The sequence below is a fragment of the Xiphophorus couchianus genome, chromosome 11, assembly GCF_001444195.1.
Source record: "Xiphophorus couchianus chromosome 11, X_couchianus-1.0, whole genome shotgun sequence".
NCBI classification, from domain to species: domain Eukaryota; kingdom Metazoa; phylum Chordata; class Actinopteri; order Cyprinodontiformes; family Poeciliidae; genus Xiphophorus; species Xiphophorus couchianus.
Genome location: NC_040238.1, coordinates 13,983,237 through 14,004,476, shown reverse-complemented (window position 1 = coordinate 14,004,476; position 21,240 = coordinate 13,983,237). Strand labels below are relative to the sequence as shown.

General features: G+C 38.5%; 5 protein-coding genes across 5 annotated transcripts; all 5 read right to left on the bottom strand.

The window, feature by feature from the left end:
* Positions 1–1,143: 1,143 nt before the first annotated feature.
* On the bottom strand, positions 1,144–2,094 carry LOC114153241 (odorant receptor 131-2-like). Its single transcript, XM_028031638.1, has one exon. The coding sequence runs from the start codon at positions 2,092–2,094 to the stop codon at positions 1,144–1,146; it is 951 nt and encodes a 316-aa protein (XP_027887439.1).
* Positions 2,095–6,603: 4,509 nt separating this feature from the next.
* LOC114153639 (odorant receptor 131-2-like) lies at positions 6,604–7,554 on the bottom strand. The gene has a single exon (XM_028032318.1). It carries the CDS (start codon positions 7,552–7,554, stop codon positions 6,604–6,606), a length of 951 nt encoding a protein of 316 aa, XP_027888119.1.
* A 3,450-nt stretch (positions 7,555–11,004) lies between these two features.
* On the bottom strand, positions 11,005–11,958 carry LOC114153651 (odorant receptor 131-2-like). Its single transcript, XM_028032335.1, has one exon. The coding sequence runs from the start codon at positions 11,956–11,958 to the stop codon at positions 11,005–11,007; it is 954 nt and encodes a 317-aa protein (XP_027888136.1).
* A 2,006-nt stretch (positions 11,959–13,964) lies between these two features.
* On the bottom strand, positions 13,965–14,924 carry LOC114153638 (odorant receptor 131-2-like). Its single transcript, XM_028032317.1, has one exon. It carries the CDS (start codon positions 14,922–14,924, stop codon positions 13,965–13,967), a length of 960 nt encoding a protein of 319 aa, XP_027888118.1.
* Positions 14,925–17,046: 2,122 nt separating this feature from the next.
* LOC114153642 (odorant receptor 131-2-like) lies at positions 17,047–18,006 on the bottom strand. Its single transcript, XM_028032323.1, has one exon. It carries the CDS (start codon positions 18,004–18,006, stop codon positions 17,047–17,049), a length of 960 nt encoding a protein of 319 aa, XP_027888124.1.
* Positions 18,007–21,240: the final 3,234 nt, after the last annotated feature.

Below are 21,240 nucleotides of genomic sequence, written 5' to 3'. Positions count from 1 at the left end.
TACATATTCTTATTAAACTGTAAAGGTCTCACTGTGTCAACTCAGTTTCAATTTCAGCCCTCCAAAATAAAATAGTAAACATTTCTTTCCCAAATACCTGAATGTACCAGGCAGGATAATTAGCTAAATAGGAAACAAGACATCTTATTTTGTCAAGAACATAGTCTTTTTATTATATAGGCAATCAAACACATCCAGATCTTACTAGGGTACAGGAATCCATTTCAGTTAAAAAAGCTTTAAACTGACTAATTTCAATTTGCATTTAAGGATGGGTTTTGACAAGAAGTCTAAGCGCTCACTCACACAAACACATACAAACTTCCGAAGTTGAAACTTAGCTCATTACATTGTAAAAAATTACAAGTAACCTTAATTCAAAACGGATCACTTTTAGTGGAAAAGCTCATAAATGTCAATAAAGATTCTGTACGAATTTGAAATACTGCATAATAAAAACTCATGCCTCTAGAAAATGCAATATTTTAAATGTGCCGTTTCTAGTTAAAGTGAAGAATCTCAGAAAAAGCTTTTTCAGAAGTTGTCAGAAGGGCTAACTTGGAGAAATTGCCCCCTTTTTGGTGGGACTAATAGCCTCTCTTTGATGGTGGAAAGACCACCAAAGACAGAGGCAGAGAGAGTTTGAGCCCAGATCAGCTGTAGATTGGAACATTTGCCATACAAACTGAAAGGTATTGCTTTTGCAATTAGAACCATTCATTATGTGCCTCTGCTTGAAAATTTTAATTGATACAGGAATCAGGACAAAAGGGAATTATTCTATAGTGAACAGTTTTTCAAAAACAACCAGTAATCTGATAAGGTTTTATTTTGCAAAACCCCCAAAAAGGATTACATTAAAGCTATTTTGGTAATAGGACCAACTTAGATGGGGTCATTTATGCAAAGCTTCTTTAAAGCATAATTCCTGAAATGTTAATTTAAAAGGGGGGAAAAAAGAAAATGTTTCAGAATTCTTAGTTTTTAAATATGTTTAGATCTCATCTATCCACATGAACTAAAGACTTTGTGGTGTCTCAAGTGTTGAATGTATCATTACAAACCCGCAGCCAAATACTATTTACATTTACACGGTCAGGCATCCCAGACAAATATGATGTCTTATGTCCAAAACCTGACTTCTCAGCAGGTGGCTGGTTCAACTGAGAGTTTCCATCTGCAAAATAGATAGTGTAATAGAACAGGTCTGACGGTCTGATCTCTTAGGCCATAAATTAAAGACGTCAAACATCTGGGTAAGACAATAAAAAGCAGATAAATAACATTCTGGACCCATACAAATACTATCCTTTGTACGGTCTTTGCAAGAGCTGAGAGCAGTGGGTAGTAAAGGGTATAAGCCAGACTGAGGAAGAGCTGAACTAGGTGCAGCAGAAGTGTCTTACGAGCTTTCAGGGCAGATGCTTTATCTGTAGAAGCTGCCTTGGCTGCTATTACAACTCCAGTATACGAGGAAATTACAGTGAAACCGGCTGAAACAAATATAACCGCGTTGTATGCTCTGTCATAATCATCACACAGTGAATCTGGAATCCAGCCAATGTCAGCGCAATAGTCTTTCATCAAGACTTTCCCAAACTTTTCATATGGATATTCTATCAAAAACAGATTTCTAGTGACATTGTTTAGTGTACTGACAGCCCAGGCTGCAATAATGGCCACTACTGTGTTTTTGATGGTGATAATGGAAGCGTGCCTCAGTGGGTAGCAAACAGCCATGTATCTCTCCAACGTCATTATCACCAGTGTCAGAGGAGAAATTCCTGCTGTGAGATTGGCCATAGTAGTGATGGTACCACAGACGGCATACGTTATTTTAACTCGACCAACAGCAAGGAGAAACAGAACCTGAGTCACTATCAGCTGAGCAGTATCTGCAACAAGGAGGTTATATAAAAGAATATAACGACAAGTGTATCGAAACACAGGCTTATTCCTCAAAGAGAACATCAAGATCCCATTAATGAGGAGGAAGAAACACGCAGGACCTGTAGACAGAAAGCAAAGTACAATTCTTTCCAGTAAACCCTGATACTGCTGTCCAATAGTGATGTTAAATGGGGAAGAAGACATTGCAGAATTATTTAAAGCATGTCAAAAATATACCTACTCAAGATGCTGAAAAACTAAAGCAAATATTAAGATACAACATCTGTAAATAGGAGACATTAACATAAACAAAGACTGTACGAAGTGGGCAGGTTAGAGTCTATACGTGTTGCTGTGGGGGCAGAGGTGGTCTGCAGGGTTTCACTGGCTCCACATATGTTTTATGAGCTTTTTCCTGCCAACCTGCTCACATGGTAGATCACATGTCTCGCATTAGGGGATCAAAATTAAGTGACGTGATTTCGTTTCCACTGTTTTTCAGACGGAGAATGGCTAGAACAAACACCTAAACATGTCAAACTGACACAAATCCATGTTAAGACAATATTCTGCTTTTAAAAAATGAATGGAAAAATTAACTGGAAAGCTAATCAGCAGTTTTGATAACTCACTGGATGTTGTGGTGTTGCTGTGTCACACTGGGATGCCAGTTGTGAGAATGCTCTCCACCAACACTCTGTAGGCCACCATGAGGGGTCGGCGGCCCACTCAAGCCTTCTCAAGCAGTCCAATGAAGTGCAGCTTCTTTTGGGGCTTTCTCAGTGTTATTGCAGTGTTGACCGACCAGCTCAGAGCCAAGATTACGTTACAGGCTCAGGAACTTGTGACCCTCTCCACTTCTGTCCTCCTGATGGAAAAGGGGTAGTGATCAGTTGCTTTGTCTTTCCTACAATGAGTATGATATGATTCTCCTCTCTGAAGCATAGTGTGTTGTTGACCACCTCCGTGTTAGCTGTCTCACCTCCTCCCTTGATGAGGCACAGGATGATCTTTGTTGTCTGCTCATTTTATGATCACTGCCTCATCATTGTTGGAGAAGCAGTTTTTTGGGTGTACAAAGTGAGGCAGCAGCCCTGTGGTGATCTGTTGCTGATTTTCACCTTGGAGACCATTTCTCCCTTGCTGAGGTCTGTCCACAAGAAATTCTACGGACACATGGGCAAGTTGGAGGTGCCAGTTGGAATTCCCAGTTCAACCAGTTCTCCAGGCAGAATAGTGTTGGAGACTGAACTGTAGTTAAAAAGGAGTATCCTGACATATTCTCTGCCAATGCACAGGTGCTGCAGAGTGTGGTGTAAGCCTATTGCAACTGCATCATCCATAGACTTGCTTAGGTAATAGGTGAACTGGAGAGGATAAATGTGCTCAGGAACCACAGACTAAGTACCAACTTTTCCAGGCACTTAATGGCTACTGGTGTACGTGCCACTGGTCTGAAGTAATTGAGAGCACCAGGTCTTTTTAGGACTAGGATGAATGTGGAAGTTTTGCAGTGGTGAGATACAGCAGCTTATGTTAGGTGTTAAAGATGTCCATGTACACATCTGTCAGCTGGTCTGCACAAGCCTTTAGGACCTACTGGGTTACATGCATTTATCTGCTTCAGAGCCTTTAACACCTGGCTGTGTGCCACCTGTATGGAGGGTTTCTCTGGTGTCCATGGAATTTTTTTGTTGGTATGAGTGTTTTGTACGTTAAACCAGGCATAAAAATTGAGTCTGTCTGGCAGGGTAGTATCTTATGTAGTGACAATGTTCTGCTTTTAAAAAATTAACTGGAAACCTAATCATTAGTTTTGATAACTCACTGGATGTTGGAGAAATAAAAAACTAAAAACAATGTATACATTTCTAAAAAAAATAGTTGTCTATGTCAGCTTTTCTTAATAGTGTGCCCAGCTGCAATGGCCAGTGTCTTGGGCTATGAGCACACTGCTGGCCTTGATGCTCAATTCCAATTTTTTTTGTGAAGCCAAATTTTTCTTTTTTGCGAAACCAGATACAAGTCGCAAATCCTTTCCAAATATATGCGACTTGTATGTGATTTCCTGTGTGAACTGCAAGCTTCCTAACAGTGTCCCACATGCGCAGTAGAGAATGCAATAATGTCACACTTGGTGAGCATACTAAGTGTTTGTAGGGGTGAACATGGAAGGTAATGGTGGAGAATATTTTGTGATTTTAAAGTTGTCCAACTGGAGTGAGCGCTTTAACAACTATGCTTATTATCATCCACCGTGGATGTTTTACTACCTGCTTCTGCATGTCAGGACAGAGAATACTGATGTTTGCAGAATAAACAACACATCCAAGTGGTGTGGGTCTGTTTAGACTGTCATGAAAAGATCAGATACAGGTCACAAAAAAAATCGGATTTGGGTCCCTTCAGTCTGCAGTGTGAATGGAGCTTTCTAGTAAATTTCCCCCGACAGATTCTTCCAAGCCAGAGGACACTGTCAATCACCCTCGTGTATGGACTACTCTCACCCTGCCCCTTTCTCTTTGCTATGCTATGCTCCCTCCCAATGGTGGCTGCCAGAAATGCTCAGGCTAATTAGCCTGGTCACTGATGGCAACAGAAAAACATTTTTTCTGTAAGGGTAAGTTGTTTCTCCACTTTAAGGCCATTGTACACAAGCATGATGGACAGTGCTAAGACCTTTCTCTATTGAGGAATTAAAGCGACTAACTTTTGAAATATATGAATAAAAGAAATAACATGCAGGACTCTGTTCCTTCACTGCTAAAGGCCGAGCGGGAGAGGTTTAATTCACATTCACATTTTTGGAATGATCACAAACACATTGCTACAAAAATCCAAAATCTCTCGACTTTAACTGGTTGCATCACTTTTTATAGGATTTAATCTCTGCTGGTGTGTATTTGAACGTTTCGACAAATGGCATTGCTGCTCTTCATTTGCGTAGCGACTCTGGCACCGTTTTAGACTGCATTTGTATTGGGGTTCCAAGAATTAGTTTGGACCTCCTGGAAATCAGAATCTGCTCCATTTCACAGTTGCCAAATGACACATTGTTGCTCCTTATCTGTCCAAACAGAAATTCTTTCCAAGTGTTGGGCTTCTGGCCAGTCTTCCCTCGCACACGAGCAAGGGAAGACGGATCAGAATGACCCGGATTTGTGCCAGAACCTTTTCCTTGCAAAACAACTTGAAAATAAATTTCTGCTCGAACACCTCCTGGCTCTGATTGGTTGTTTCTGAACCTGAGAGGTGTGTTTCTGCCGATGACAGTAGGACCACAGGGAGGAGGCAGAGGAGCTCTTCTTTTCAGATTCTGGCTTATGTTATACTGTTACACATGGAGGCAGTTTTAAAATTATTTATAAAACATATTGTTTATAAGTCACCAACTGCATCTTCAAACATACGTTTCATGAAGCCCACATTCTGTATTATGTTTTTATTGATCTGATGTCACATTCTCATTGAAAACATTATGTATTTTCATGAGTTTGAGGAAAAATCTAAATTTACACAAAGGTTTAAACATGAGTTTGTGTAAATGATATAGTGTTTCACCTAGTAAATTTAGTTTCTAAAACTTTTCTATAAAACAATAAACTGAGATGCAGTGTTATTAAAATTTGCCGGCCTCATGCACCTGTCAGACTATTGTTTCCCAACCTAACAAATGCCTGTTAATCAGACAGATTTATTTATTTCAAGGATAACCCCTTGAGATGTACCATCTCCTTTTTGAGGGGGCTCTTAAGTCAAGAAGTATACTGAAGCCAATCAAAAACAAATTACTTAAAAAATGAAAAAGGCTGAAAGTCAAATTGTAAATGAAACGGTTCTTTCTGTGACATAAAAACTCTTCATTTTTAATATAAAATGTAAACTGTTGCATTGTATATTATACATTTTATATATAAGAACTGTGACGTAACAGCACATTTGGTCAAATGTCATCATCAAATTGATCAAGACTAATAATCAAACATCAAATTTATTGATCAGTGATCCAGTTATTAATCAAAGGCAGCACTACACCGATGTCATTTTAGCCTTGATTTAAACAAACTGTGTTTTGGCTGTTTTGCAGTTTTCTGGAGAACAAAAACTCCTATGAGACTTGGCACAAAAAGTAAACGCTTATCTCAGGCTGCTCAAGTTTTCTGCTGATTCCATAATAATCCAAATCTTTTATGTTTCAAATTCTGAGATTCAGACTGCATTTTCCACCACAATTTTACACATTCAGGAATAATTTAGGAAAAAACTAAATTCAAAAGGACGACCATTTAGCCTTATGAACATATTTTAATTATATTTTGAATTATATTGAGAAAACAGCAACAAAATAGCAAAAGTAACAACACAAACATTTAAAAAAGGCAACAGTTTAATGAAGATCAGTAAAGCTAAACATGTGTAAACAACTTATACATTTTTCAATCACAGTATTAAACTTGCACATTTTTTACATCTTCTGGAATACAATCAATCAATCAATCAATCAAATCTTATTTGTGTAGCACCTCTCATTTCAAAGTGCTTTACATCACAAAAATACAGTCATAGAACAGCCAACAACATTACATTTTGCACATCAGATGATCGATTAATGTTTCATGATTAGGTTTCAAAAGCAACTCTAAACAGCTGGGTTTTAATCTAGATAAAGAGTTCCATATCTTATGAAAAAATATGTGCTGAGTGAAAAAACTACTAGCCATTGATTTTAACTTTCAGTCGACCACACAGATAATACAAAAGAACAGGTCTGATGGTCTGATCTCTTAGCCCGTAGATCAGAGAACTTAAACATCTGGGGAAGATAATAAAACAAACATAAAAAACATTCTGAACCCATAAAAATGCCACTGTTGTTAGAATTTTTGAAAGAGCTATAATGAGTGGGTTGTAAATAGTTGAGGAAAGACTCAGGCCAAGTTGAACCAGGTGCAGTAGCAGGGTGTTACGGGCCTTATGAGCTAAAGCTTTATCTGTGGAGGCTGACCTGGCTGCTATAATGACACTAACATAGGAGAAAGTTGTAGCAACACCAGCTGATACAAACACAACACATATATAGGCCCTGTCATATTCTGCAGTTACAGCACCAAGCACCAAAGCTATACGAGAACAAACGTCTTCTATTTGCCAACTCTCTATTTTTTCTAATGAAAACTCTAGAAACAACAGAACACGAGTGAGATTGTTCAGTGAACTGACGGCCCAAATTGCAATGATTACTACAGTTGTGTTTCTGACGGTGATGATGGAAGAGTGCCTCAGTGGGTAGCACACAGCCACATATCTCTCTAATGGCATTACCACCAGTGTTAGGGGAGAAATCCCAGTCGTAAGATTGGCAAGCATGCTAAGAACAGTACACAGCGAATAAGCCAGTTTGACTCTGCACACTGACAGTAAGAACTGCACTTGACTCTGCGCCAGCTGGACAGTGTCTGCCAGAAGAAGGTTGTAGAGTAGAATGTAACGACAGGTGTCACGAAACACAGGTTTACTCCTCAGCGTGAACAGAATGGTCCCATTAATGTAGAGAAAAACAAATGATGGAACTGTAGACAGGGTGGAAATTAGTACTATCCTCAACAGATCCTGGTTCTGACTTGCTGTTGTCATGTTAGACTCAGGCTGTGACACATTTAACATGCTGAAGAGTTCCTAAAATTGCTGAAAATTTACCTTCTGGTATCATAAATACAGGAAAAATAATTCAGTTGGTATTTAAAAAGATTTGAATGCACACATCAGACAAATTCCTGGTATTCACAAAAAAAACTAAATTCATGCCTTGTCAATCCACCTGCACACAGCTAGTGAAGGTAATCTGGTCACTTGGCGTTCATTACGTTGGGTGACAGGTTCTGCTCTTATTAATTGTTCATCTGATACATGTCACCATCATTTAGCAAGGAATGACCTAATCCCTCTTGTGAAATCACAAAGGAGCTTGCTTGTGTTTTTTCTTTCCTGTTGTTTTTAGATGGGATTAAATTCAAGTAACATTAAGCACAACTAACCTGCCTTCCATTGTAGAAGATGGATACAAAGGAAAAATTTGTTTAGATTGGCTCAACGCAACTTTAATAAGGTCATTTTTCAGCTGATCTTTGTCTTTATTTTTTTCCCCTAACTGATGGATTGTTTTCTCCAGAAAGCATTGAAACATGGCACATGGATCACATTTTCTGTGACGTCTCAGACGTGGAGATCTTAGAGGTTGACGTTTCAGATACAGGTGTTGGAGCTGTACTTTCTCAGATCACTAAGGATGATAAACTGCATCCCTTTTTATCTCATCATCCGTCTTCCTTTTAATATTATGATTTATGGGACCTGGAGCTTTTGACTGTGGTGTTGGAGAAATGGGATCATTGGCTTCACGCAGAACGTCCCATAATCGTGGATTGCTGGCCATTAGAATCTTTATAACCTACAAGAGGCAAAGCGACTTAGTCGATTGTCTTTGTTCTCCTGATCAAACTTTATTTCATATCAACCAGGTTCACAAAACACAAAACCCAATACTTTGTCAAGGTAGTTGACACCATTCTACCCCTTGCATGCAAAGCGGGAGCCATTACTTGGGATGGTCACAATGCCGTTCTCCAGTCCCAATGTTCTCAACCTGACACAGGTATTGGCCCATCCAATCGTACTTATGTCTCTTGGTGAAACATCTATTCCCTTTACATGGAATTCCTCTAGAGATTCTGTGGCGGTACAGAAGTCACCTCCTTGTCTGGAGTGACTTCTGTACTACTAAGGTTTAGTTCTGGGTTTCATCTGAAAACCAATAGTCAAACCGAGCAGATAAACCAGACGCTGTTCTTCAAACCTAGCAAGGTTTAAAAAACACACAATTTCCATATAAGCCATTTCAATAACTAAAGTTTGGATGTTTTTGCTATTGACTGTGCAGAAAGTTGATGACTTCTGCATAAAATACACCTGATTACACTGTCTGATTTATCCAGGCCTGAGCTGGTGTTGGTGGTACTGCACTGCTATAATGCCAGAAAGCGATCCTGGGGTTTCTGGTACCATGGTGCAATTTAAATGCTTATAGTAGGAACTTAAAGGCCTGGGAGCTGTATTGTACACACCTGTAGCCATGGAAGTGACTGGAAAACCAGAACACAATTTGGAGGGATTACTCAATACTTTTGGCAACATGTTATGTGACACAACATGTACTCCTATTCATACAATGACAATTTTAGTGGCAAAAGAATCTGTTCAAAATGAGACACATCTGTTAGGTGTCAGTTGTCACCTTTCCTCATCACATTTTTCAACAATTAACAGTTTAGTACAGGGTCTTATTTAGTCTTGGAAAACTTTCTGGTAGAGGTGATAATTCAACATGCAGCTTTCTGTCACCTTACCTTTGATACAGGGACATGAAACAGATGGACTTTTTTAGATAAAGTTCCTTGTGCTTTAATTTTTTATGATTACACATAATTACACATACATACAAAAATTATTTCAATTCAGCTGACAAAGTTAAATAACTTCAGGATTTTTGCCAGATGACATTTGTTTCAACAGACTTCCTTTGTTTTATAAATGTCATTATATGTTAGACAATTTTCAGTCTTCATATTCATCTGATTTCTCCCACATTAATTCCGTTATTAGTGGGTCTTTGCTTATATGGATTCTCCACAACAGAAAAAAATTGAAGTATGACTTATTGGTCTTAAAAAACGTTTAACATAATTGTTCCTATATTTCAGACATGAAAATTGTGTACCTCGTTCACTCATGAAGTGTTTGACAGAAGCTAAGCTTTTCAACCACTGACTGCAACAGCTTTATGTTTTAGTTGATAGTTTAAATGGGACAGAAGAATAGGTCTGATAGTATGATCTCTAAGGCCATAGATTAAAGAACTCAAGCATCTGGGGAATATAATCATTAATTTATACAGAAACTTGTGTAACCGTATAAACACTACAGTTTGAACAATTTTTATAAGAGCTACAAGCATTGAGTTGTAAGTAGTTGAAGACAAACTGAGGCATAATTGCACCAAATGTAGCATCAATGTATTACGAGCCTTCAGAGCTGAAGCTTTTCCTGTAGATGCTGACCTGGCTGCTATTATTACACCAACATAGGAAGAAATGATTACAATGGCTGCAATCTACTTTTTTGTGAAATAAAGACAATGAAAGGATTCCTTAAAATTAAAATTCATGTTTGTCTTATATTTGCAGACATAAACATACATAGAAAGTTTTTCATTTGAATTCAGTGTAAACATAAAAGGTTTAGTCAGATATTTGTTTCAACACATGTACTTTTATTACATGGAAAGAGGTTCCGCAGCATCCGGTGCAGGTCCACCAGGTTCCGAAACAGCTTTTTCCCACTTGCCATCAGACTGCTGAACTCTTAACTGGACTGCACTCAAAATCTGGTCTCCACTTTATACCTTGCACATGTACAGAGCTAAATAACTTCTATTTTACTGTCAGTCCTGCACTTTATATTTTATATTTAGATTTATATTCATATTTTATACTGTATTTTATTTTATTCTGGAGTAACCTCACAACATTGGAAGCTCAAAACACAGTCCTGAGCCGTATGCAACGAAATTTCGTTCTGTATTCACCCTGTGCATGCAAAATGACAATAAAGTCAGTCTAAGTCTAAGTTATTAATGTCATGATCTGTTAGACCAGGGGTGCCCGAAGTCAGTCCTCGAGGGTCGGCATCCTGCATGTTTTAGTTCTCTCCTTGGTTTAACGCACCTGGATCCAATGATGGCTCATTAGAGGCCTAAGAAGAACATTAACATGCTGAAAAGGTTGTTACTACCACCAGGGAGAGAACTAAAATGTGCAGGATGGCGACCCTCGAGGACCTACTTTGGGCACCCCTGTGTTAGACGGTGCCGTGTTTGCAGATTCATCCCAGTCTTATTTGTGGTCTCGTTGATAATATGGATTCTTCACAACAGTAAAACAATGCATTAAAAATAACTAACAAAATTTTCACTATATTTAAGACACTAATAAAGCTGATAATTATGGAAGTGGCTTAGTTTCTTTCACAGTTATGAAGACCTTGACAGGACCTGAACTTTTAACCACTGACTGCAACAGTTTTATGTTTTAGTTGGCAACCTAGATGGGCCAGAAGAATAGGTCTGATAGTTTGATCTCTAATTCCATAAATTAAAGAACTCAAACACTTGGGGAATAAAATTATTAATACATAAAGAAACTTGTGTAATCGCATTAACACTACAGTTTGAACAATTTTTATAAGAGCTATAAGCATTGGGTTGTAAATAGTTGAAGACAAACTGAGGCATAATTGCACCAAATGTAGCATCAATGTATTACGAGCCTTCAGGGCTGAAGCTTTTCCTGTAGATGCTGACCTGGCTGCTATTATTACACCAACATAGGAAGAAATGATTACAATGGCTGCTGAAGCAAAAAGAAAACCAGTGAAAGCATTATCATACATTTTAGACCTGGATCCAAGCTGCATATTGAATTCATTGCATAAATGTGTCATTTGTAGACTATCTAGATCTTTAAAAGGAAAATCCAACAGCAAAATAACACGAAAGATATTATGTATAGAACCAGAAGTCCAAACTGCAACAATTGCCAGCCTCGTGTTTTTGATGGTGACAATCATAGCATGTCTCAACGGGAAACACACAGCTACACACCGCTCCAGAGACATCACCATCAGCGTTAGAGGAGAGATTACATTTGTGATATTGGCAAAAACAGTTAGCATGCCACATACAGGATATGTTAGTGTAATTCTGCAAACAGAAAGTAGAAACAGAACCTGACATACTGCTAACTGCGCAGTATCTGCTATTAGGAGGTTAAACAGGAGAATATACCGACAGGTTTCACGAAAAACAGGTTTACTCCTCAGAGTGAACAAAATGGTTCCATTAATGAAGAGAAACACACAGGATGGGATGGTACAAAGAGTGAAAGTGATCACTCTTTCCAGAAACTCCTGATATTGCAGCCCAACAGAGATGTTAGACTGAGAGACATAGGACATGGTACAGAAAATTTAAAACATCCAAAAGTCAATGCTTTCCAAAATGTAATTTAGATTATTTCAACATATTATTAGTTATTATATGTTACTATATTAGTCTTTAAACATAGAAATGCTGAAGAAAATCACCAAGACGCGTCACCTTTGCATCTAGATTGTGGACTGTAGGCAGAGGCAGTCTGCAGGGTTTGCTGCTTAGCTTTATATTTAATATATGTGTTGTGTTCTCATCTAATTTTCCTGACACGTCACATAAGCATGTGACCATACCACTTTGTTATTCAGGTTCTTATGACTACATATCAGAAGAATTTCAGTGTAAATTAATCTGATAAATTTAAAAACATATTAAATTGCTTAAATGTTTTATTTTTGCTGTATGTGCCCCAATTGGTGAATAATACAGAAATGCAACATATTGTATAAAAAAGTAAACTCTATACCAACACCTTGTTATAACGCCTTGTAGTGACCATTACATTTAGATGGTACATTTTACCACATTTTCTTGTTTTTTGTTCTGTTTTATTCACTGTTCTGTGAAGAAACTAATGGGCTCAAATTTCTTAATTCTTTTACCCTCTTTCAAACTTTTTCTTAGATTTAAGGAATTTCTTTTTACGTAATATTTTTAAGTCATATTTTGTTTAATCATATTAGTGGAATGTAACTACAAATTAATGTTTATTAACACTAGGTTTATTTGTGATTCTATTAGTGGGTCATTCAATACGGTCACTCTATTTCATATTAAAGTTTCAATATTCTTTTTTTTTTCTCCCCTCCAGGGGGTCTAGTCTAGTCTAGAGTCCCTTATATGAAAGTAGGCTGACAGGAAAGGGGAAAGGAGACGGGGGAAGACAAGCAAATGTCGCCGGGTCTGGGAATCGAACCCATCCGCGTCGAGGACTCAAGGCCTCTAAACGTGGGTCACTCTATCCCCTACGCCACCACAGCACGCCCAAAGTTTCAATATTCTGACCCATAGATATTTTTTTATATTTCCATGAGAGCATTCCATAGCTGGAAGTTGTGTTGGTGGACAGGTAGGTATTTTATCAGGTAGGACTCCAGGTAAGTGTTTTCAGGAGGACTGTTGGAGAAGTTACGATGGGACTGACAGGTAAGTCAGGAAGTGAAAATCAGAACTGTAGAAGGAGACGGGAAGGCGAGCAGCAGTCCAGGAGACTCATTCATGGGACAAAGGACTGCAAGGGGGAACACAAACTGCACAGGTAAGAACTACTGGTAATTTCAGCAGTACACAGTGAACACTGAGAGGGCCTCTTTTCAAGACAAATGGTGTTAACCATCTGGTCTCATGGATCAACTCCCTGTTTAGGCTCCTGACGAGGAACAGGTGGAGATTTGAGTTCTTTAGTAGAAGTGATCATTCGGTTGTGTGCGGTCTGTCAATCTACTTTTTTGTGAAATAAAGACAATGAAAGGATTCCTTAAAATTAAAATTCATGTTTGTCTTATATTTGCAGACATAAACATACATAGAAAGTTTTTCATTTGAATTCAGTGTAAAGATAAAAGGTTTAGTCAGATATTTGTTTCAACACATGTACTTTTATTAATGTCATGATCTGTTAGACCAGGGGTGCCCGAAGTCAGTCCTCGAGGGTCGGCATCCTGCATGTTTTAGTTCTCTCCTTGGTTTAACGCACCTGGATCCAATGATGGCTCATTAGAGGCCAAGAAGAACATTAACATGCTGAAAAGGTTGTTACTACCACCAGGGAGAGAACTAAAATGTGCAGGATGCCGACCCTCGAGGACCTACTTTGGGCACCCCTGTGTTAGACGGTGCCGTGTTTGCAGATTCATCCCAGTCTTATTTGTGGTCTCGTTGATAATATGGATTCTTCACAACAGCAAAACAATGCATTAAAAATAACTAACAAAATTTTCACTATATTTAAGACACTAATAAAGCTGATAATTATGGAAGTGGCTTAGTTTCTTTCACAGTTATGAAGACCTTGACAGGACCTGAACTTTCAACCACTGACTGCAACAGTTTTAAGTTTTAGTTGGCAACCTAGATGGGCCAGAAGAATAGGTCTGATAGTTTGATCTCTAATTCCATAAATTAAAGAACTCAAACACTTGGGGAATAAAATTATTAATACGTAAAGAAACTTGTGTAACCGTATAAACACTACAGTTTGAACAATTTTTATAAGAGCTATAAGCATTGGGTTGTAAATAGTTGAAGACAAACTGAGGCATAATTGCACCAAATGTAGCATCAATGTATTACGAGCCTTCAGGGCTGAAGCTTTTCCTGTAGATGCTGACCTGGCTGCTATTATTACACCAACATAGGAAGAAATGATTACAATGGCTGCTGAAGCAAAAAGAAAACCAGTGAAAGCATTATCATACATTTTAGACCTGGATCCAAGTAGCATTGTGATTTCAGAACACAAATCTTTCATTTGCAGACTGTCTAGGTCTTCAAAAGGAAAATCTAACAGCAAAATAATGCGAAATATATTATGTAATGAACTGGAAGTCCAAGCGGCAATAATTGCCAGCCTCGTGTTTCTGATGGTGACAATCATAGCATGTCTCAACGGGAGGCACACAGCTACACACCGCTCCAGAGACATCACCATCAGCGTTAGAGGAGAGATTACATTTGTGATATTGGCAAAAACAGTTAGCATGCCACATACAGGATATGTTAGTGTAATTCTGCAAACAGAAAGTAGAAACAGAACCTGACATACTGCTAACTGTGCAGTATCTGCTATTAGGAGGTTAAACAGGAGAATATACCGACAGGTTTCACGAAAAATAGATTTACTCCTCAGAGTGAACAAAATGGTTCCATTAATAAAGAGAAACACACAGGATGGGATTGTGGACAGAGCGAAGGTGGTCATTCTTTCCAGTAACCCAACATCATCAAACTCAACAGAAATGTTAGACCGAGGCTGAGAGACAAAAGACATTTTGCAGAATATTTAAAATTAGTAGAACATCAATCTGAAAATGTCATATTCCAGTTTTTACACAAAGTTTGTTCTCCAAAAACCCTTTAAAGAACCTTCAGCTATCCAGGTACCCTGCTGCTAAAAGCATGTTAGGATCTCCATGTGGGGAAATCCTGCTCTGTAGTGTTTCCTTCACCTCACTGTTGATTTATGTACTCTGTACTCATTTGGCTCTCACCTAATGTATCACATGGCAAAATGTCATCAGACCAGTAACATGGTTACAATCCTCCCCTTTATTTTACACTGAACTGTGTTTATTTTCTATTTACAGTATATGCCATGGTGTAAAATGGAATATATTTGCATTTGGTATTCAGTGCTCTCTGTCCAGACCCAGTACTTTTGACTATATGTTGTGTGAAACAATGTATACTCCTATTGATAAAAGGACCATTTTATTGGAAATATTATATGTTGAAACATTAATCCAATTCTTCTCTAATCAACATCTTATTTCCTCACAAATCTGCTTCTGAGCTTTCAATGGTTCTTTATTACTTGGTTTTATGGTAACACTTTATTTGACGGGGTGTGCATAAAGCTGACATGACACTCATAAACTTGACATAGCATCTGTCAGGAACATGAAAGAGTCTTTATTAATGTCTGTTGTCATGAAGTGTCACTCTGCAAATAATGACACTGTTTAATGCAAAGTTGCTCCAGAAGTTTCTTTGAAAGTCCATTAAAAGTGCCAACTTTGCATTATTTCATAAATTTCTACACTTGCAGCAAAGTTGGCACTTTTAATGGACTTTTAACACAACTTTACATCAAAAGTGTCATTATTTACCGAATGACACTTCATGACAACAGTCAAAGATTCATAAAGACTCTTTCATGTTCATAGCAGGTGTTATGAACATGTTTATGACAGAATCATGTCAGTCTTATTCACACCCCGTCAAATAAAGTGTCACCGGTTTTACTAACTTCGGGCTTTGGCCACCAGTCAGTTGTGACTTAAATGACCGAAGGTCTGCACTCTTCTACAATTTTATATGTTTATTTAAACAGTAATGTCTTACAAGGGAACTCTGGGGATGAATCTCATAGGCAAGGCATCTTCTGTCTCTTCAGCCCACTGTGGCCCTGAGGGCCTCTTCTCCTACTGCTGGGATATTGTCCACTGATGTTTAATTAGTCAGTTTTTACTATATAGCCTTGGATGGGTCAGTTTTTGCTGCAGACATTTTCAACAGTCGCAGCCCTACAGGTAAATGAATTAATCGAATAGTTAATATTAAGTCAGATTCTTTAATACTAATACACAGGCTTCTCTTGTCCCTCAGATGAGTTTGTCATTTAACCCTCCATTGAGTTCTGCATTAATCATGGAACAATCTCACCCTTTCTCAAGTTAGTCAATAATATATGGTTTATATTCTCTTCAAAATCCTTCACAAACATCACAACTTATTCAAATGAAACTATTTTCCTTTAATATTTAATCATTAGTATGTCTGATCCAAAAGTTAGGAATCTTTGCAGTTTAAAAAAAATGGCGTGTTCATAAAACCGATTAGCTGGAAGTCATGACCTTGTTTAGCAGTTCCATAGCAAATGTGGTGACGTCATAGACAAGAAAACAGCATAGTCAATAGTGAAAAATGAACAGGCTAAAATATGACGCAAAAAGAATATAGATATCTAAGCAGCAACTTTTTCATTTCAGTGGTGCATAGAAGCTGAATTTAGCTTCTCCATATTTGGTTCTGGGGATGGAGAGCAGAACCAGAAGACCTGAGAGGTCTGGAACGTTGATACAACAACGGCAGATATTTAATGTATTTTGTTGCTAAACCGTTCAGTGATTTCTAAACTACCAACAATATCTTAAAGTCTATTCTCTCAGTGGAAGAACTTTGGAACTGGGCAATGTGCTCGATCTTCCTGGTTTTAGTCAGAATGACAGCAGCAGCATTCTGGATTCATGTGTTTTTAGGCAGACCTATGAAGACACTGCTGCTAAAGATAAACACTTGTGAGTTTCTCTAGGTGAATCCATAATAAATCCGTTGACTGTGTAACTATCTTTATTTCACACATATAAAGACCATAACTGAAGCTGAACTTTTCACCCACTGACTGCAACAGTTTTGAGTTTTTGATGACAACCTAGATGGCCCAGAAGAATAGGTCTGATAGTTTGATCTCTAAGGCCATAAATTAAAGAACTTAAGCATCTGGGAAATAAAATAATTAAAACATAAAGAAATTTATTTAATCGTATAAACCCAACACTTTGAATAATTTTCATAATCGCTACAAGCAAGGTGTTGTAAATGGTTGAGGACAAACTGAGGCATAATTGCACCAAATGTAGCATCAATGTATTACGAGCCTTCAAGGCTGAAGCCTTTCCTGTAGATGCTGACCTGGCTGCTATTATTACACCAACATAGGAAGAAATGACTACAATGGCTGCTGAAGCAAACAAGAACCCAGTGAAAGCATTATCATACATTTTAGACCTGGATCCAAGCAGCATATTGAATTCATTGCATAAATTTGTCATTTGTAGACTATCTAGATTTTTAAAAGGAAAATCCAACAGCAAAATAACACGAAAGATATTATGTAAAGAACTGGAAGTCCAAATGGCAACAATTGCCAGCCTAGTGTTTCTGATGGTGACAATCATAGCATGTCTCAAAGGGAAACACACAGCTACACACCGCTCCAGAGACATCACCATCAACGTTAGAGGAGAGGTTACACTTGTGATATTGGCAAAAACAGTTAGCATGCCACATACAGGATATGTTAGTGTAATTCTGCAAACAGAAAGTAGAAACAGAACCTGACATATTGCTAACTGTGCAGTATCTGCAAGAAGGAGGTTAAACAGGAGAATATACCGACAGGTTTCACGAAAAACAGGTTTACTCCTCAGAGTGAACAAAATGGTTCCATTAATAAAGAGAAACAAACAGCATGGGATTGTGGACAGAGCAAAGGTGGTCATTCTTTCCAGTAACCCAACATCATCAAGCAGAATAGAAATGTTAGATTGAGTCTGAGAGACAAAAGACATTTTGCAGAATATTTTAAAATATTCTGCGAGATGTAGAATTCAGGCAAATATTTTCATGACACTTTTGCTGAAAAACTTAGGCTATCAGATTTTGTTTAAATAAAACATATCTGTTTATTTTCCAAAAACCCCTTCAATTGAAATTCAAAGCTTGAAAAGTACTTTATCAATCCCAAAGAGCCATTCCAACTTGCTTCTACCCTCTGCAGCACAATTCTAGAATGAATTCACCTATGTAGGTACCCCACCACTAGAAGCCAGTTTGCATTTCCATATGGGCAGAGCTTGTCTATAGAGTTTCCTTTATCCCACTTTTGATTCATGTCCTTTGATCAGTATACGGTGATGCGATTGTACCTCCCCAACTTTGTGTCACGTTGGGCAGGTACAAGCCCTATGAGCTCTTTGCACCTGCTGCACTGACGTCACAAACGCATGCGCAAATGCGGCTCTCTTTTTTCTGCTTTGAGTTACCATGACATAGAAAAGACAAAGTCTTATTTCAGAAGTAAATAAAACAATACTATGAACATTGTTGTTTTCCTAATATAATGGGCTTTTAAGTTTTCATGGATTTCCAAGCGGTCCTGAATTAAGAAGACAATGGCTTGTATATATTCGTTGCTACCAGATAAAGCTAACGCTGCACAGCAAAGTTTACAGCCTTCACTTCACTCCGGATCAACTTCTTCAGCCTAAAGCAGAAGGTAAAGGAGCTTTCTGTGTTATTTCCATGGAAACACTTCTGTATTCAGCCTGAAAAGAGAGTTTATGGGAACCAGAGAGCAGACCAGAGCCAGGCAGCCGAGCAACTGATCCGCCTGTATACACCGCTGTAAACACCGTCCTGCTTCACAAGAAGCATGCAAATCTAATAAAGCGAAATAACACGGAGACATTAAGGAACACGGCCATATTTTTCTAAAAGCAACAACTGAACCTGAACCGTCAGCTGAACTAGAACTCCGACACCAGAGCTAATGCTAAGCTATGGGCTCGTTGTGCTTCAGAAGCAAAAAGCCTGAACCGTAAAATCCCCGTTATTTGGTCTCTGACACTGACGACAATAAACCACGTAATATACTTGAAGACAAGGTAAAAACATTGGCCGTTAGAATGGATGAAAAATGTTTAGATACTTAAATAGCACATTTTTACAAGAAAAATGTCCGAGAATATTGCCTACTAGCATAAGCTAAAGAATGTTAGCCACAAAGTTTAAAGAAAGTGTAAAATGAAATAAATATTCACACTGTTATTACTTTTATTAATCAGTTTATTCATTTGTCTGACAGTCTAACTGTGTGCATTCTCTCCGCCTGCAGGTGTTTTGAATTTAATAAAGCTGCGTTTCTTCTCTGTCTTTGAAACCTGGTCTTAGATTTTTTCCAGCTTGACAAAAGTAAAACTCACCTTCGTATCTGTGAACGTATAACGAGGCGTACATCTTAAAACCTTTATCCAGCTACTTGTTGGGGCTTCGGATCGATGGTCATCATTAACTGTTACCTTAGACAAGCCCTGCAAGCCCAGTGTAAAGGGCCATTTTCAATAGATCGGAAACGATCGAGCCGCTTTTCCCCGAACGCTGTTTTATTTAGTGCACTGTTTTTCTGTTCTGGTCCTCAGGGGCCACTGCCCTGCAGGTTTTAGGTGTTTCCCTTCTGCCATACACCAGACCTAAATAAGTGGGTGATTAACAGCCATCTGCATCACTTGATGGATCCATAGAAGGTCATGCAATCGTTTAAATCAGCTGTTTTGGAACAGAGGTGCATCTAAAATATGCAGGGTAGTGGTCCATGAGGAGCACAATTGAGAAATACTGATTTGGTGAAATATAAAACACACCAACGCCACATTTGAGCTGACAGAGGGAGGCCTGGGGTCTTTCCATACTCCTGCTCTCTCTTTGCCATTAGGGATTAGAGACCTGGAGGAGGAGTGGGTTCCAGCAGGGAGGGGTCGGCATGGCTGCGGCCGGCGTGTGGTGACTGGCCGGTCAGCCCACTGTGTCATTTGTTGTGGGGTTCACTGTTCATTGGGTGTGGGGGGATTTACCCAAAGCTCTGCTTTATAGCTGCAGAGTCTAGCTAAGCTTCTTCCTCACAGAGCACCCCTTCCCTGTGCCTCCCCTGCTCAGCTCCACCAGACTAGCAGTAGCAGCAATTAGCAAACACCTGGTGGAACTGCACATTCCAGTGGAACATCACTGGAATGTGATGATGTATTGAAGGTGGAATGTTGGAAAGAGTAGGAGCTTCTTAACCCTCCCACAGTCTTAGCTTGACACTCAGGAGGCAAATGTCACATTCAGACATCGGGGAAGTAGGTTGGTTGTACCGTCAGTTTCCAAAACCCCACACACAAAATAAACCTTGTAAAAGCGTATACAGGGTTAGTGCAACCCTGCCAGACGTGCACAGAGTAAAAAACCTATTGGGTGTAAATGACTCCATCTTTTAAGGTTGAAGAGACAGGGGCCTATTTCAAGCTGTTAAGCTGTAATATTGGGCTGAACAGTTGGTAGCCCTGTTGCCTCGCAGCTAGGAGGTCCTGGATTCAATGGGGTCTTTCTGCATGGAGTTGGCATATTCTCCCTGTGCATGGTGGGTTTTGTAAATGTGCAGCTTATGTGATGTGAAAATGTGCCAAACAACATAGCGGCCTTTGGCTTGGTTGAACTTGGTTACTTCACACTGTGGAATAATCGTTTCCTCCATTCAATGCTGTTTTTAAGTTCTGGCTGAAATCACATCTGTTCTAACAAACATTTTCACTATGATCTCTAAATTTTCTTTTGTTAGTATTTTAATTGTTTAGCTTTTAGTTTGTTTTTATTTTTTGTAAAGATTATCTTGTATGCAATAAAGGGCACCTCTTAAATCAAATCTATTATTATTAGCTGTAAATAAATTTTTTTGTATCGTTCTAAGTTTTATAATTTCTCCCTGCCTTAGAATTTCAGTATGAAAGTTGTGCACTTTTATACACAAAGCCTCTGCTCCGTCATGTTGGTAGAATAAAAGGGTGATGAGACTCTTCTTTAAAATTCATGTTCCTCTTTTTTATTGTTACATTTACAGACATAAATGTGTATACCACATTTTTGTATTTGAATTCAAGATGACATTTGTTTCAACATACTTCTTTTATAAATATGATCTGTTGAATTGTTATGCCTCCACAGATTCTTGTGCTGCCTCCTAGATTCGTCCCAGTCTTATTTGTGCT

Bases quoted from the DNA above. Each gene is read 5' to 3' on its own strand.
- LOC114153241 (XM_028031638.1), bottom strand. From the start codon at position 2,094: ATGTCTTCTTCCCCATTTAACATCACTATTGGACAGCAGTATCAGGGT.
- LOC114153639 (XM_028032318.1), bottom strand. From the start codon at position 7,554: ATGTTAAATGTGTCACAGCCTGAGTCTAACATGACAACAGCAAGTCAG.
- LOC114153651 (XM_028032335.1), bottom strand. From the start codon at position 11,958: ATGTCCTATGTCTCTCAGTCTAACATCTCTGTTGGGCTGCAATATCAG.
- LOC114153638 (XM_028032317.1), bottom strand. From the start codon at position 14,924: ATGTCTTTTGTCTCTCAGCCTCGGTCTAACATTTCTGTTGAGTTTGAT.
- LOC114153642 (XM_028032323.1), bottom strand. From the start codon at position 18,006: ATGTCTTTTGTCTCTCAGACTCAATCTAACATTTCTATTCTGCTTGAT.